General features: G+C 41.2%; 1 protein-coding gene, 1 long non-coding RNA gene and 1 other non-coding gene across 3 annotated transcripts in view; 2 read left to right on the forward strand and 1 right to left on the reverse strand.

Annotated features, from left to right (window-relative positions):
- Positions 1 to 5,069, forward strand: part of LOC111268424 (uncharacterized) — a 7,308-nt gene extending 2,239 nt beyond the window's left edge. The window contains exons 5-10 of the mRNA XM_086971693.1: positions 167 to 391; positions 1,270 to 1,527; positions 1,955 to 2,141; positions 2,642 to 2,805; positions 3,539 to 3,646; positions 4,869 to 5,069. Of these exons, the coding sequence (XP_086827819.1) occupies positions 167 to 391; positions 1,270 to 1,527; positions 1,955 to 2,141; positions 2,642 to 2,805; positions 3,539 to 3,646; positions 4,869 to 5,027 (1,101 nt within the window). The 3' untranslated portion in view covers positions 5,028 to 5,069. The remainder of the gene's footprint in view (positions 1 to 166; positions 392 to 1,269; positions 1,528 to 1,954; positions 2,142 to 2,641; positions 2,806 to 3,538; positions 3,647 to 4,868) is intronic.
- A 1,197-nt stretch (positions 5,070 to 6,266) lies between these two features.
- On the reverse strand, positions 6,267 to 6,340 carry TRNAI-AAU (transfer RNA isoleucine (anticodon AAU)). The gene has a single exon. It is a non-coding gene; the product is annotated as a tRNA-Ile (tRNA).
- A 415-nt stretch (positions 6,341 to 6,755) lies between these two features.
- LOC111268425 (uncharacterized) overlaps positions 6,756 to 15,338 on the forward strand; it is a 28,116-nt gene continuing 19,533 nt past the window's right edge. The window contains exon 1 of the long non-coding RNA XR_015314212.1: positions 6,756 to 7,804. This is a non-coding gene — a long non-coding RNA (uncharacterized LOC111268425). The remainder of the gene's footprint in view (positions 7,805 to 15,338) is intronic.

Below are 15,338 nucleotides of genomic sequence, written 5' to 3' on the forward strand. Positions count from 1 at the left end.
CTAAAAATAAAAAGATTCTTTTGGGAGCTTAATAAATGGCCTCTGCCCCCATGTATCCCTTCTACTATACGTCTAACATACTTTGTCAATTGAATATAAAAATACTCGTGGCTCGTGACTAAAATGCGTAAAACCACTAAAAAGTAAGGCATGATTTTATCCAAAGATGGCAACCGGAGGCCTCACGCACACCACAATTAAGGCAGCTTTGAGGCGCACTATCAAGAAACAAATGGTTCTACCAAAGTACCGTCTTCACTACATATCCCCACTCGGAGGGAAAAAACTCTTTCTACCTTACAAACCGATGGGTTGGAGTTCTACAATGGAGGAGTCTACTTTAAGCATTCGTCTAATTTCGTGTTCGCGATTAGCAGTTATGCCTACAACGGTACACGCTTGCAAAAGGATATTCTAATTGTTCAATAAACATCGCCAGCTTGGTATGGTAATAATGATGTATAACTGACAAGGAGAACCCGATAAACTATCAGATGTGGAAATATTATTTTTTAATCAGTGTTAAAAATTTTCTACAGCTCCCAGGCACCTCGTGGGCTGGACTTTGAATCTTTCCGAACTATTCAACAAACTAGCTTTCGGGCAACCGATTTTACAATCTGGCTCATTTGAAGAAGACATACCAATAATCGTCTGAACTGTGTGACGCCCCGCTAAATACAAATTTAATACAGAAAATACGACGCGTTTGCCCTATAAAAACAAGAGTTACTACGGCAAGCGCGGTTTAGTACTCTGCCTGTTAATTCTGTTTAGGTGACAGGTGATCCACTTGCTGCTGTGTTTTTTTAGGGTTTTCCCACTCCAGGGTGACTAAAGCAAAAATTGTCGGTCAAGTTCATTTTGAGACGTCTGTTAGTATATAGGCGGTACATCATCGCCCAGAGAAGAATCCTTCCAGCACTCTATCTAGCGAACCACTGAGTTATCAATGCAAATTAAATTATATACTGACTCTTGAAGTAATGAACAACATACAGGCGAAATTTTTGCAATAATGTCTATCATGTTGTCGGTAGATTTCAACAGCCGTTAATTATTTAAAGTTTTAAAACTCATCAAAATTTAGCTAGACAAGAAACGAGTCGAACGGTCAGAATAGTAGCCCTTCGAAAGGCGTGCATCGAAACTGGGAGTTCATTTACACCCTTAGTAAAAACCCAACCCAACCCAACTCATACCCAATGTTATTCTTTGGATTATTTGTCAACAATTCAAAGTAGTGCTTTTTCAAAAATTTAATTTCAGAATGTGCAAGCCTTAGTACAGTTGTCACGGCGCCCACTTTTTAACATGGACCAAGTGACATTCAAACCGTTCGTGAAGTTCGATATCAAAGCTCGAGTTAGCCGTGAAGTCGCTGCGGGAGTCGTGTTGACCGATGAGGTCCGTGACCCTGACCATTTGCCATATGTCAAAGTGTTGCATATTGCTCGAGGCAGTCGATTTGATGGTTGCCTGAAAGTTGGAGACTTTCTTCAAACAATTAATGGAGTAAGCATAAGGGTGAGGTCAAACAACGGTGCTACACATTTCACAAAAGCCGTTTCCAATCATCAACGATGACAGTTGCATTTACTAAGGCGTATTCTTCTACCTATAAGCAATAACGCTTTAATCGTTTGCTTAACATCACGCGTGATAATTGTGGTCCGTGATTATATCGGGTGACTTTCTTCTTTATAAAATAACAGCGATAAGATGATAATAATGGAGATAACGGAATATTTAGTGTGTAATGCACGCGTTTTTCCTTAACATCGTAAAGTCCTTTACGCAGACCATCCCAGTAAAAAGGGGATATAGTTGTAGATAAATAGGCGTGTAGCACTTAATCAGTTTAGCTATAGCGTTCTTTAGTCAATTCACAGTAACTGATTAATTAAAATTTGACTGTCAAGTGCAACCAATTCTCTACAATCCTTAAAGATAGGGAGTGAAGGATGGTCGGGCGCTACTAGATGAAGTTGATGGAGACGTAAGGCTTCAGGTAGTCCGACTTCATCCATTTAATTGGTCCGCAAAAAAAAGACGAATGACTCCTGCGCACGGACTTAGGATCTCAAAAAAGTTTGGCTATCAACGAAACCTGGAAGGATGGCCAAAATGCTCGCGTGAGGGTAAGCCGTTTCTGTTCCTCGGAATCTTGCATCACATAGGTAAGAAGATCGGGTGTGATGTCAACGTAGGTAACAGATTGATTAGGCGAAATACACAAATTATTATTATATGTTGCCCTTGAAGTAAGCAGAGAGTAGGTACAACCTTGGACTACATAAGACCCTTGCATGTATCTTTCGAATGAAGTTCTGACCATCAATTCTTTTTGTAGCTTTCACATTTATGGGAAATTAATCCGAGTAGAAACAGGAGCGTTCATTGGTACAGGTAGGTGTACCGAAGATCGCTGTCGGGAGGATTTTAAGTCCATAACGCCCTCAGACGTCTTTTCGATAACCGAAAAATTGCTTCTTATTTAGTACCTCATACTAAACCTACGTCGCTTCTTGACGTTAGTAACAAGCTTGCTACTTACTCGAAACATTAATTGAAGCGAACCTACTGAGGTTGACCTCTTATTGAAGTACACGAGCTACATTAAAGTATGTTATTCTTGTAGATGATTACCAAATCGCACAGAGTGTGGTTGAAGCAAAATTTGGGGAAATTGGAGATGTCATACACAGGACCGACAGGGTGCAGGCTTCAGCAGCCAGCTTCAATAAAACGTTCGAATTCCAGCTGAATAGAAACCTATTATACTTGAACGTCGCCGTGCTTGCGGTAAAATATTTCCTGTTTTTCCGCCTATGTTATTAATAAACAATAACGATAAAGGAACGTAGCACATACGTAAGGAATGCTTTTACAATTGCTTAACTATTACGATATGTATGTAGAGAAAGATCAATGAAGAAAGCGTAGTAATAATAATGGGAATACTATCAAATAACAAATGTGAGCGTTACGATACCAATATATATTGACCGAAGTTAGCGAGTGGTGTTTTCCAACCTTTGGCTCTCGCAAAGTAGAGTGTTATATGATGGCCTTGAGTTGAGGCGACGAAAGGAAAAACAATATAAGAAATATTCTCACATTTGAAAACCCTGCGATTTTATTAGATGAAGGCAATACGTATAGGTCTGAAAATTTAATCATCCCTTATGTCGAAGACATTCAAAATATCGTACGTTTCTTGATGAGATTATATGAGGGACTTGATCCCATGATCGGATCCAGATATCAGTATTTCGCATAATTGAGCACATGGTGGATCTAGTAATATCTAGATAATACTAGATAATGCGTTATTTACATAATACGTTCGTGAACTTGGTCGTAACTTACTACTACTTATGTCTAGTTTTCTGGTTAGAAATTCCGGTAAATTTTTCTGGTAAAACTCGCCGTATCCTTCTTTCAGATTGATGCTCAATTCAGTCATTCAATTACCAGTGACCATTTACCTGGCATCTTTACAAATGAGACTTTTGTAATATTGACGGAATTTCAGGTAATCCCAGAATTTAAAATCGAACCGATTTTGCTTTGCTTCACAGCGATACCAATGAGCCATATCATCCCAAATTGCTATCAAAGCCTCTCAGGCTTTTTTTCGCAGGTATATCTACTTGCTTGTTTGCTACTGTTTTTAAATTTGTAGATTTTTTTTTGTGGATTCTCTACTAAGACGCCTGCATTGAATATATTAGGATACGGCTCTCTCAGTCGGTAATCGCGTACGTTGCCAACGGAACGAAGAATAGACTTATCTACACAATTACGCAATGTATTTCCTTTGAATTTAAGACAAATGAACGACAGTACTTTTGATTTTGTTAGTAACGGCTTAGGTTTCCACAACTAGCCATAGACTTATTAATTATTACGATATTAATTAATTTTTAATAATAATTAATACGATACGAAATAGCTGCTGGTTCATAGCCAGCTCTTTCGCTCTTATACGAGATTTTTCGTCAGTGCGAACCCACCGGTTCGTGAGAAGTCGGCATATTATTATCAATTAGCTGCAAAAACGACGCGATATGTCGTATTCGCAGTTTGTCTCTTCCTCCGCTAGCGTTAAGGCTCGGGGATTACGATGAACGGCATGCAAAGCAAGAGGCCGACCCAATTCAAATCACGCGTCAGCAGAAATGGCGGCTGCAGACGTAACATTCATATAAATACCTCCGACAGCTCCATTGTATATGGGCTAGGAGTCACTGTCAACTTTGGCCTATGGGCGAAAATGATTTAATAAAATTCAATCGTCTACTATCAATCGACGGGAATTTCGGAGGAACATTTTTTTAAAAAGTCCGAAGTCCAGCTATTATCAACTGATTAATTTCTTATCTTATGCAATTTTGTATAGCTTTGGAACAAGTTTATTATTGTATTAAGTTTATTTTTTACGGGTTAAGCCGTACGACGGTACCTATCGCTTGCAAGGTAATGAGTTTGCATCAAGAAGGAGGATTTAAAAAGTGAGTTCTACGGATGTTTGATTGTATGATGTTTTTGGTATCGATGTGTAGCAAAAGGTTAAGACTGGCTTAAGGATTTTACTTCCGTAACTACTTCACGTTAACGTTAACGTTTATTCGTTCACTGCAATCGATCCGATACGCCATAGGTGCTACGCACTTACCCGAATTTCAGAGTATAAATTAACACTGGTCAGCATATGACATCCTCGAAGTTACTCGCTTCAGACAATATTCGAAAGAAGTAAGATAAGATATATCGGTTCTGAGGTTCGGTCTGTGCGGTGAAGATCATTTTCCAGTGAGGCGCTAATTTTCAACAATAACCGCTATCAATACGTCTCATTGTAGATATATCCGTTGCTGAATCCTCACGTTGCCTGCTCGCATTACCGTCTTCCATACATGTTCGAGAGCTACGTGAATGCGCATGGATTTGACCCACGTTGCTGCTACGGAGACATCAAACTTGCTTTTACGTGTGCTCCCAAAGCGTCGCTAGCGTCTTGAAATATTCTCTCGCATCAAATAAATGCAAATTGTTCCATAAGTTACATGTTGACTGTTTTGTTTTAGTTGGTGATATCTTTTGAACTGTCGATAGCTGAAGTTAGTGTCTATCCGCTCATTACAGTCGATGCGGTATGTCATGGCACCAGTCGAACTCAAAGGAGGCAAGGAATAGGCATTTATTAGATAATTTAACAGATAAATGGGGTTTTTAATTGTGGAGTTCAGTTCGAAGCGTAAAAGTATATATATATATATAATAACACACGAATTTCCCGGGCAAATTCATATCTTCAGTAACTTCTAGTAAATCTAATGATTAGATTATTAGAGTTAACTGTCTAGACACTAGCATAGATTGCCACCGGTTGGCATAGCTAGCTACAGCTCGTTCGCATCAGGTTTATTTAATTTTAAATTTAAACAAAACAAAAACAGCAAATTTAAAAACCCCGCCATGAAGTCTCTTGTAAGTTTAGGCTTTTTCGAACTTGTCTAACATGGTGAAGTGCGTTTGCAATAATTTACATTGCCACCAAAGTGCTAATTTCGAACACGGAACTGTTAGCAATCGAACATTTCGTTGCGGTTTATCCGTCGGTGAATCCCCACTTTGCTTGCTCAACAACGTAAATGCGCATGGATTTAATCTACGTTGCTGCCACGGGGACATGAAGCTGGTTTTTATGTACGCTCACGACGTGAAATACCTCTTAAGTTAAACAAATGCAAATTATGTATGCATAAGTTTCAAGTTGGTATTCTATTCGTCCGAAAAGCACTTGGAAATATTAGTAAAACGAAGTACATATTGTCGATATTCTTACATTTTCAAGGTTCTTGCGTTTAGCTCCGGCTGACGAGGAATGATTTGTTCAAAGTCGTGTCGAACGCTAACGCTGATTAACGACGTAATGCGAGCTCACTAAAACGTGGCGATACGTACCAATTGACCAAATAATCCCAGCAGATATATAGGTATTGCGAATATATGGCCTGCAGAGTTAAAGCCATTACTCTTTAGCAGCAGAGATTATTGATTGCTACAAGGCCGACTTCCGCAACTGTTTCTTTAGAAAAATTTTCCAGTTATATATATACACCAATAGGGCAGAATGTAAAAAGCACTTCCCAAGTTGTTCCGATGCAGGGAACCAGAATCACTAATTCTCGTCTGCTACTTGGGACTACGACCGTATGATGACGAATCTACTAAAAAGTAGATTATGTCAAAAGAAGTGGCCCACGCAGGGATCGAACCTACGACCTTCGCGTTATTAGCACGACGCTCTAACCGACTGAGCTAGTAGGCCACGTGATGTCCTCATACTTGAACAAAGTTCCCAATTAAGCTTAACTACGCAGTATTCTGCGGCTGTACAAGTCATCCTTTTTTAAACAGACCGTTACTAATACAACGTACTGGCTCAAAAATTGTATCGTCTGTTTACTGCTACCATTTACACCATCTTTCTCACCCTCGCCGTTGCAACGATCAGCGTCATAGTTCTATTCAATTTTCGCGCGCTTTCTAAGCGCATTTATTGTCCACCAGATGGCGGTCAAAGACGCTGTGAGAGAGCTCCGATGGCGTAATTAGTTAATGCTCCCTCGCAGTGAACCTATCGTGTGGCGAGGGTAAAGTGGCTGGGGAGGCGCGAGAGCCGGGGGAGGAGGCCTCGGTAAGGAGGAGAGCACCGTCAACACAAAAATCGTTTGGTCGGAGCAGACTAGCAGAAGCTGCGGGCCGAAGCTGACCTGCCGAAGTGGCTGTACGACGGCAAGGGCAGCACGTTCGACACGCGCACTTCATTCACAAACTGTACGGAATGCGATCGGATGCTAGCTAAATTCTGACCTATCGTTGTACGACTCTGGAACGAAATGCAGGGCGGGATCTGATTTGTCAGAGTCGACCACAGAGGTTCCGGGATCTATCAGCGACATAGATCTTGCTTGGTGAACGGTAAAAGTCCGTCGGATTTCCATGCAGTACGCCGTTTGTGCTCGGAATCTCCATATCGATTTATATCATATCTATCAGATCATATCTACTGAATAAATTACACAGCAGGAATGACTGGTGCGTGCAAGTGAACGGTACGGTTAGCGGTGCAATGTGCATTGTGGTTACATGGTGATGTTTGTCCTAACCCAGCGTCTGAATTCCGTGTAAATATCTTATCTCGTTTCTGGCCATCAAATGGAAAAATTACTTTGTATTGTAGTTCATTAAAGAAGCACAGAAAAAAAGGCAAAATGAAGTAAAAAATTTAGTAACACAGTGTTTTTGTCTACAATAGTATTGTCCATAGGGGCATAATCAGATTGTTATTATATCAGTATTATTATCAGCATTTGCTGCCGCGCCTACTACAACTACTTCTGCAACAGCCAGTGTTCTGTTATTACATGGATGTGCTGATGTTATTATCTTTCGGATAGTGCATTGTGTGTGAATTGTGCGTGTACACAAAGATAATAATCGCTGACCGCGGATAATTATTTGCTCCATCGTGCTTCCGCGGCCGCCGGTGGCATCGCTAAGAAGTGGCACCAGAGGGAGTGTTTCAAGCCCGAGGAAAAACTGGCAGACGCTTTTGTTCCTGTGAGCAATTTACCCCGACATCGAAATTGCCACGTCTACTTCGTACTATACACACACACCCTGCGAAGTCATAACGTGAGCACCATGCGTGGATACTTCTACCAACTACCGATTTTTCTAGTTCTAATAGGTTTATCGGCTTCAGTGCGCGCCGAGGATACATTTCAAGGTGCGTAGAGATATCAAATCTCGGTTTAATTTCATTCGATGACATGAAATTTCAAATTAAAAAACCTAGTCAGACGTCGCTGGTAGAATCAATCTCATTGGAAGCTTATTATGTCCATAGAAAGAACAACGTTTTTACCTGAACAAGAGCGAATCTAATTAATTGCACCAGGCGGCTAGCATCCAATAAAGTTTGAGGGCCTTTTTCCCTCAGGAGGAAGGGTACCAAGGGAAAGACAAGCATTGCTTAGACAAAGAGTGCATAATAGACGATAATAGCACGTCGGGCTAGACAGAGGAGTTAAATCTACAGTTGGGCCTGACACCCGTTAGGGAGGCGCTTATATTCCAAAGCTATCAAATCTATCAGAGTTGTCCAATAAATAGAGCGTAGTTGACATATAAGAGTCGACTTATGGTAATCAACCATGACCGGGACTGAGTGGGTCCATGGGCCGTCCGACGTGAGCCAGGCCAACTGTTTTTGGCCATTTCAGGCGCAGTGTCAGCGGCACATTATTTGCCCGTGTGCTGTTTTTACATTTACGGAATAAATGGCTGTCCAAGACCTGCGCTCGTGGTCTGTTCGTTATTTCGGGGTTTATTTGATGTAGTAGAAGACATCGAAGGTACACTCATAACGATCCAAGGCAGCTAAATAGAGCTGTCAGTGTTCGTCTACTTAGTTAGAGATAGCTTTGTTTTTTTTTATTCTTTGATCGTTGTTTGTAGAACTCAAATTAACTTTGTAGAACTTAAACAGAAATCAAATGTGCAAATATTTGCTTTGCAACTATTATGTGTGTTTGTGAGGTAACATTATCAGGTACCTGATAAAAAGGGACAGTCGTCTACGATCAAAAAGTATTATTAGTCGTAAATGTGCTAATATATGTACTATATATGCACACAGGTACGAACAAAACAGAATAACCCCAAAACGTATTACAACTATTACCAAACGACACTGAATGAAAAGGCCCGTAACGGATTTAATATGGCAGCTTGTACTTCAATGGGTCGACATCACCGCAACGTTAAGATGCTTCTTTCTTCTGAAGCATTTTGAATTCGCCTAAGACAGCTTGGTCGACAATCGCCCAGAGATAATCTAACGACGCATGACTTGCTTGAGCTAGCCGTGAAGAAGAACGTGCACTCAAAATAGGTCATATTTGCAGACCTCACCGATTACCCGTCTAGATTGTCACTGATAGTTTTGATCGTAAATCACATTGGAGTAGATGACTATATTGAGTTTCATGTGCTTTTACGCGTTGTTGCAAAACATTTTAGAGTGATTATACTGCCTGTTATAATTTTGAAATACACGTATAACTGGTGAAGATGATTACTCAGTTTATTCGAGCCAGTTTTATCGTTTATATATATATATATAGTTGAAATATTCGTCGTATCATATTGAGTTGGGGTTGGGGGTCGAAAACCGAATACGATTCGCTCAGACCTATGCAACTATATAGCTCTCAGCAATTTGAAACTTTATGATTTATTTACGTCCTTAAACCCGAATAAAACATTGATATTAACAGGAATAGATTAAGAAATAACAGTGCCAGAAAGGACTACCTTAGGGGGAATCCTTCTGCCGGCCACAAGGCACTCCGTCGCAGGTGGACAAATTACCAGCCACAGGGGACCTACTTTCCAGCTGATGTAAAGTTACATTAGCATGGATTACGTATGCAGAGCACCCTGGAGACCCGTGAAATGGGGTAGCCGCCATGGAGATAAACTATCCTAAAATGGGCACAGTTCAAGGTAAACAGCGGTTCTCTAGATAGCCGTTCTTTTTCGATTCCCTAATATAATACCGACTTCTGCAAGAATATTGTTGAAACCGTAACAGTCGTCTCATTTGAATGCTCTGCCATTGCTTCGTTCGATGTACTACTATACGACCGAATCAGCCACTATATTCTTTTCTCGTATACCAGACAACGGACAAGGATAAGAATATGTTGTGTCTGTGAAAGCTAGGGATGTCATGCGGCTTCGTCCAGTGACAATTGTTTGACGCGCCAGACGACAGTTGAATACATACAGAATCGAAATTGTTGGTCAAAAGTAGCAACAGTTAGCAGCTCAAGACCGACTTCAGGTCTGACGTTTCGCTTGCGTATATACTGGACGTGAGCTGTTTTACTATCTAATGAGTGCCAGGTACTGGATACCTGAACAGCAGAACATTAATAGAACATAGACAAAAAAGGTAAGAGGGAGCTTTGTTTTGTTTATTCATACGTATTTCTAATGTTTTTTTTTTTATTAGAAATATACGCTATGTTATTGCTATCTCACATCCGGTAAATAGTTGGGCAGCGGCAGAAGAAGAATCCAAAAGCTGTAGGTGCTAGATGAGGCCTGGTTGTAAACGTATACATTTATGTGTATAGCACGACCAAAAATAGTGAAGTTCCAGTGTTTCATGGCGTGTTCGTCAAGATTTCAGGTTTAGCTGTGGGATGACAGGTTCGCGCGATCTGTGTGACAAGTCATCAATCACCGAGTATTTGAACGGAAGCATTTCTATTGCCCGAAATTGTCAATCAATCCAATGTACAATACGCTTATAAATATATACGTTAAGTTATTTCAAGTGCACATTTGTTTTTATATAAATCCTTTATATCGTTCGAACTTTTTAAGTGATACATTATTCAACGGAGGGCAAATATAGCCAAATGGCAATGCTGTGTTCTAGCTATTTAAACTATGCACATTAGACAATATGTATGCAATTTGTATGAAAAACACTTTGGAAATCTTTCTTTTTATTACTGCCACGTTTACAGGGGCATCGCATCACGCTCGATAATATCGATTTTACGTCAGAATTTAATACTGTAGCCACCAGGAACAATACTTTAATACCAGTTTTAAGTGTTGTTTTAGATAAGTACCTCTCCGTGTATATAAGTTTTTTGCATTTATAGCTGATTTATTCCGGAATCGTTAATAGGTAGTCGAACGGCAATATGCTCGTGAAGCGATTTGTCAGACTGGTCATCGTTCGATAGGCTTTTATTGAGTGAAACGGCATTGTTTCACTTATAAGCGCTATTTTCTAACAATAAACACACAACGTTAAATACATCGCCGTCTATCCTTCCGGACATAAATTATCCGTTTATTGATATGACGTGTAGTAACCGTCATTAATGTACTTCTGTTGACGTTATGATCGTACCGATCTACCATAATTCATTGTAATAGATCTACCGGGTTCTCATAATGATTCGCCGATGGTCTTCAAAATATACTAGAAGTAGATAGAATAAACGGCAGAGTCCAGACCTATCTTGTAGAGTGAGCTGAACTAGCGCCCTTTTCTGGAGTGATGTCATATCGAGTTATATCTCAAGTTATGAATGAGACGAATGACAGAACTGACTCGCCAGTATTTCTCTCTCTCTCCCCCCCTCTCTCCCCCCCTCTCTCTCCCTCTCTCTCTCACACATACACACACACACCTCTCTCACTCTCGCTCTCTCTCAGCAATTAATTGACTTCGTTTCGCTCCGGCGTTTTATTTACAAAAACATACGTGGGTCAATTTTCGAAGTTTCAACGTATTTGAATCCTAAAGAAATTGCATCGTATGTTATGTGTGTATGATTGCATGGCGCGTTGCTGTGTTCGCCGGTACGTTCCGATTTCGTGTGGAAAGTAAGCTCCCAACAAGAGAAATGTTCTTGGGAGGAAATCAGCTGTCCAGGTATACGGATCGTATTGCTCTTCGATAGTGCTTTGTGTCCTTCGTGGCATGAGTAGTAGCAGTGAACCATTACTAGCGGCCAAATACGACGACGCCACGGGCGACACTTGCGGCAATTGCCGTTTATCGGTAGAAAGCAGACTTCTAATAGCTTCAATGAGCTCTTCGCGTGTTACGATGAACTTCTGGGGGGCCGTAAATAAACAAGATTGGATGGACATAGTGATAAAAAGAATGATGAAACACGCTTGAATGTTTAAGCAACTTCGACTGATGATGATGCCGTTAAACGACAATTCTGTCGTGGGACTAGCATTGAACACAGACACAGAGAAGAAGTGGCGGACGGCAGTTAGATTAAGCTGTTAGGGCGTCTGTATCTATTATATATTGAATAATAATTTCAGCGATATGATTTTTTCCCACAACTGGAACCGTAATTATCAGTACGTTTTTCGTTACGTCACTAGGAAATCTCTTTGTACATGTTTGCGAGATATCATCAAATCAGAATGGATAACTAGCAATTGTTCCTTTGAATTGTCGTTAAAACCTTTGTTGTATTTAGGTGAAAGGGAAAACTATTAGTAATCAAGCTTTCGTTAAATACGTTTCATTCATATTACAATGTAATATGCCAGTGCACTCGATTAGGGTATAAGTAGTTTCGCTTTCCGTGCATACGTCCCTTTTTAGCTCCACAGTAGATGGTATCACGGTTTAAACGGACAGATTCAAGAAGGGCTTAATGCTCTAAACCCAACTTCTGATTGTTGGCATGCTTATTCGCTACGTCTCGGCGTTCTTCTAAGTCGGTCCTTCTTGTCCTATGAGTAATCGACCAGTGTCCTTATTTGGCCCATTGTCCTTCTCTCCACGAGGTGGCAACGGGTATGTGACTGGCTGACCTACGAGGATAGGGCTATGTAGCAAATGGTGCGTGAAAGCACTTTGGTTGTAGTTCCGTTGCAGTTTTGCTGGTTGGCATCGCTTCGAGGCCGTCGAAATGATGATCAGGTAGGTCAGGTAAAAGGCAATTCTGCCAGGCGGACTTGCTTGACCCGATCGTTTAATTGCAAGGGGAACGCAGTGCTGAACGAATGCCACTAAACCAGCCTCATGCTTCAGAATGTCTGCAAGTTATCTATAGCTTGCTATGATACGCAAGCGACGCGGTCAAACTGGCGGAATGGCGCCATCGGCAGCGCTGCACTGAGGGGTCGGGCGCTGCCGCAAGGTTGTCAGGGGTGGAGAGAAGTAGGCTGTCCCAGCTTACAAAAGACACAGGCAAAGAATAGTAGTGAAGCGCGCAGCTAGTGTGGTATTGGGTACACGAAGTCTCAAAGGGGAAGACAGGAAAGGAAAATGGAGTCTGCTCGATCTAGTATAGTTGGTGCAGGAGCGGCGTTATAAGGGCCAGACAAGCCAAAACAGGGGTGTATATAATGGTGTGAAGACAATAAGATTGACTGGAAGCTGGCCATAGGTCTACCCAAACTGGAAGCAAGCCCCGATGAGACAGGCGCCCCCTAGAGACACCAACACGACCAATAATAACATTGTAATGCTAGTTTTGCAGGTTTAGTCGAACCTTTCGTTCAAATATTCGAATGCCAGTAAATACACTAGGTGCTGTAACACGACATACTAGATGCGTAGCATTCCGCTGTTGTTCGTTAGTGACATCCAGCTTGCCTTTGTCACACCTATTCTTTCCCGATGGCATTGCCGGTCAGCTTACACCATGACTGCATTATCTACTAGGGATTATCTGTTAGGACGAGAAGTAATGTTACCTATTGTCTAGGGTGGGTAAAAGCATTATCGACAACAACGAAGACCAGAGTCGTTATTTTATTTCACGTGTTTAGTAGACGGAACTGATCTGCTAAGGTTTATTTGGATAAAATAACTTTTCTGTATATGTAAAGTTCTGGTGTTTCTTTTGTGATGAAAAACACCCGCAGGCCGCAGAAGGAAAGGTTGCGTACAAGAATAATAGTTACATGTAGTTTCCTAAAATTACACCTGTTCCAGTTCTAGACTAGGTGTAGCTTGTGGATAGCATCAATTAGAATATGTGGTTCGACTTTTCTATAGCAACAAAGGAAAGCCAAGTGCCACCTGGGCTAATCGAGGAACATCTCGCTTTATATGCTCAGTAAAGGGACGAAAGTTTACATTTTGAAGAAGTGTTCTCCATTCGCTACACAGTCAAAGGCTGCTTAAAAGGGAAGCATCCATTAGTTCGTCTTTTATCCCTCTTAGAACAATACCGACGACATTATTTTAACTTCGTGCCCGACCTATACCAGCATCTCAATGGCGATTTCGTTCCGATTGATTAATGGACTATTTTATTATCATCAACAAGAAGAGTCGTTAGGGCGATGGAAGCGTTCGACATGGACTCGCTCCTGATTACTAATTATTACTGATTAGCCATTATCCCACAAATGATGGATCGTCAGGGGTGGCTAACAGAGACTGTTTATCAAAGAATCCTTTACTGTGCTGGCCCTATGACCCTGCACAGCAGAAGGCCATTTTCCATTAGGAAATATGTCCCTGCTCTTACAGAGCTGTTTTGACTACTGCTTGGTTGTCTTAGACCAGAAGGAAAGCATTTAGATAAAGATTTTACGAATTACTGCAATCTCGTTGCAATCCAAAACTGAAGTACTCTTTGAAGTATATAGAACGTTATTTCTGGGACTACAGTGTGGGCTAAAAGATTATTGTTATCGTCCTTCTACCACGATCCTGGCATACAAACTCACAGGCTTCACTGCTACGCGTTCGATGTGTGTCAAATCGGATACTAACGTGACAGATTAGGAAGCGACGCGTCATACTGCCGTTATACATGGACGTTTCTCTATTCGTACATATTTATGGATATATTCTATAGCTAATAGGTTGTTTTTTTTTATCTTATATGCTAATTTGCTGCCCAGTCGAAATGGTTTCCTATTTTCTGGAAACGCACCTACTGCATTTTGGGATCCTTTCGTTGGCGCGTTAGTTGATAGATGCTCGCTCGAGTGAGCTAAGGAGGCAAAACATCTATATAGATTAACGGACTCATTCGCACAAACGTATTCTAACACTGCTTTACATACTGCTCTCAAAAGCTGCAAAGGCTCTGTCAACTTCAGCTGAGTCTTAGACTCACCCGGGCCCTCAACAGAGTCCCACATTCCTCGGTCGTTATCATGGATGTTCTTCAAGTGGACCATCTCTTTTACTTATCCTGTTTCTTTGACCCTAAGCTTCTTTGGCCTGAACTGACAGCAACCATTTGGCCTGCGTGAGTCCTTTGTTTTTCCTATGATTCGTTTCAGTGTCCATCTATACTTTTTTTTTTTTCGTTTAGCACCGCGTCTTTATCCTATGAGACAGGCCAGGGCCTGATCCGCTGCTGCCTCTGTAAATATGCGTACGCATGCGTGTGTGTGTGTGTGTGAGTTTAAATATATCTTACTGTAATCCTGCGCTTGTCTCCAAACATAGCAATCAGCGCTTCTCATCTCATTCACTCACCAGTTTATCAGCAAAAGCGGCAGCTGATCGCCTTATCTTAAACAGTGTCGACTCGCGCTGTATGAAAGCCGCCGCTCGGCCCCTTAAGAGCAGTTGTACATGTACTTTTAGGGACCTTTCGTTAGAAGTGTACAGCACAGCAGAGCAGAGAAGGAATACAAGCACGGGATGCTGGTGGTGAGTAGTGTGCATGTAGCAATTAGCAAAATGGACAAATGAACGTGCCAATTCAACCCCTGTTAGTCCGTCTACC

The sequence above is a fragment of the Varroa jacobsoni genome, unplaced genomic scaffold (assembly GCF_002532875.2).
Source record: "Varroa jacobsoni isolate VJ856 unplaced genomic scaffold, vjacob_1.0 scaffold_1283, whole genome shotgun sequence".
Lineage (NCBI taxonomy): Eukaryota > Metazoa > Arthropoda > Arachnida > Mesostigmata > Varroidae > Varroa > Varroa jacobsoni.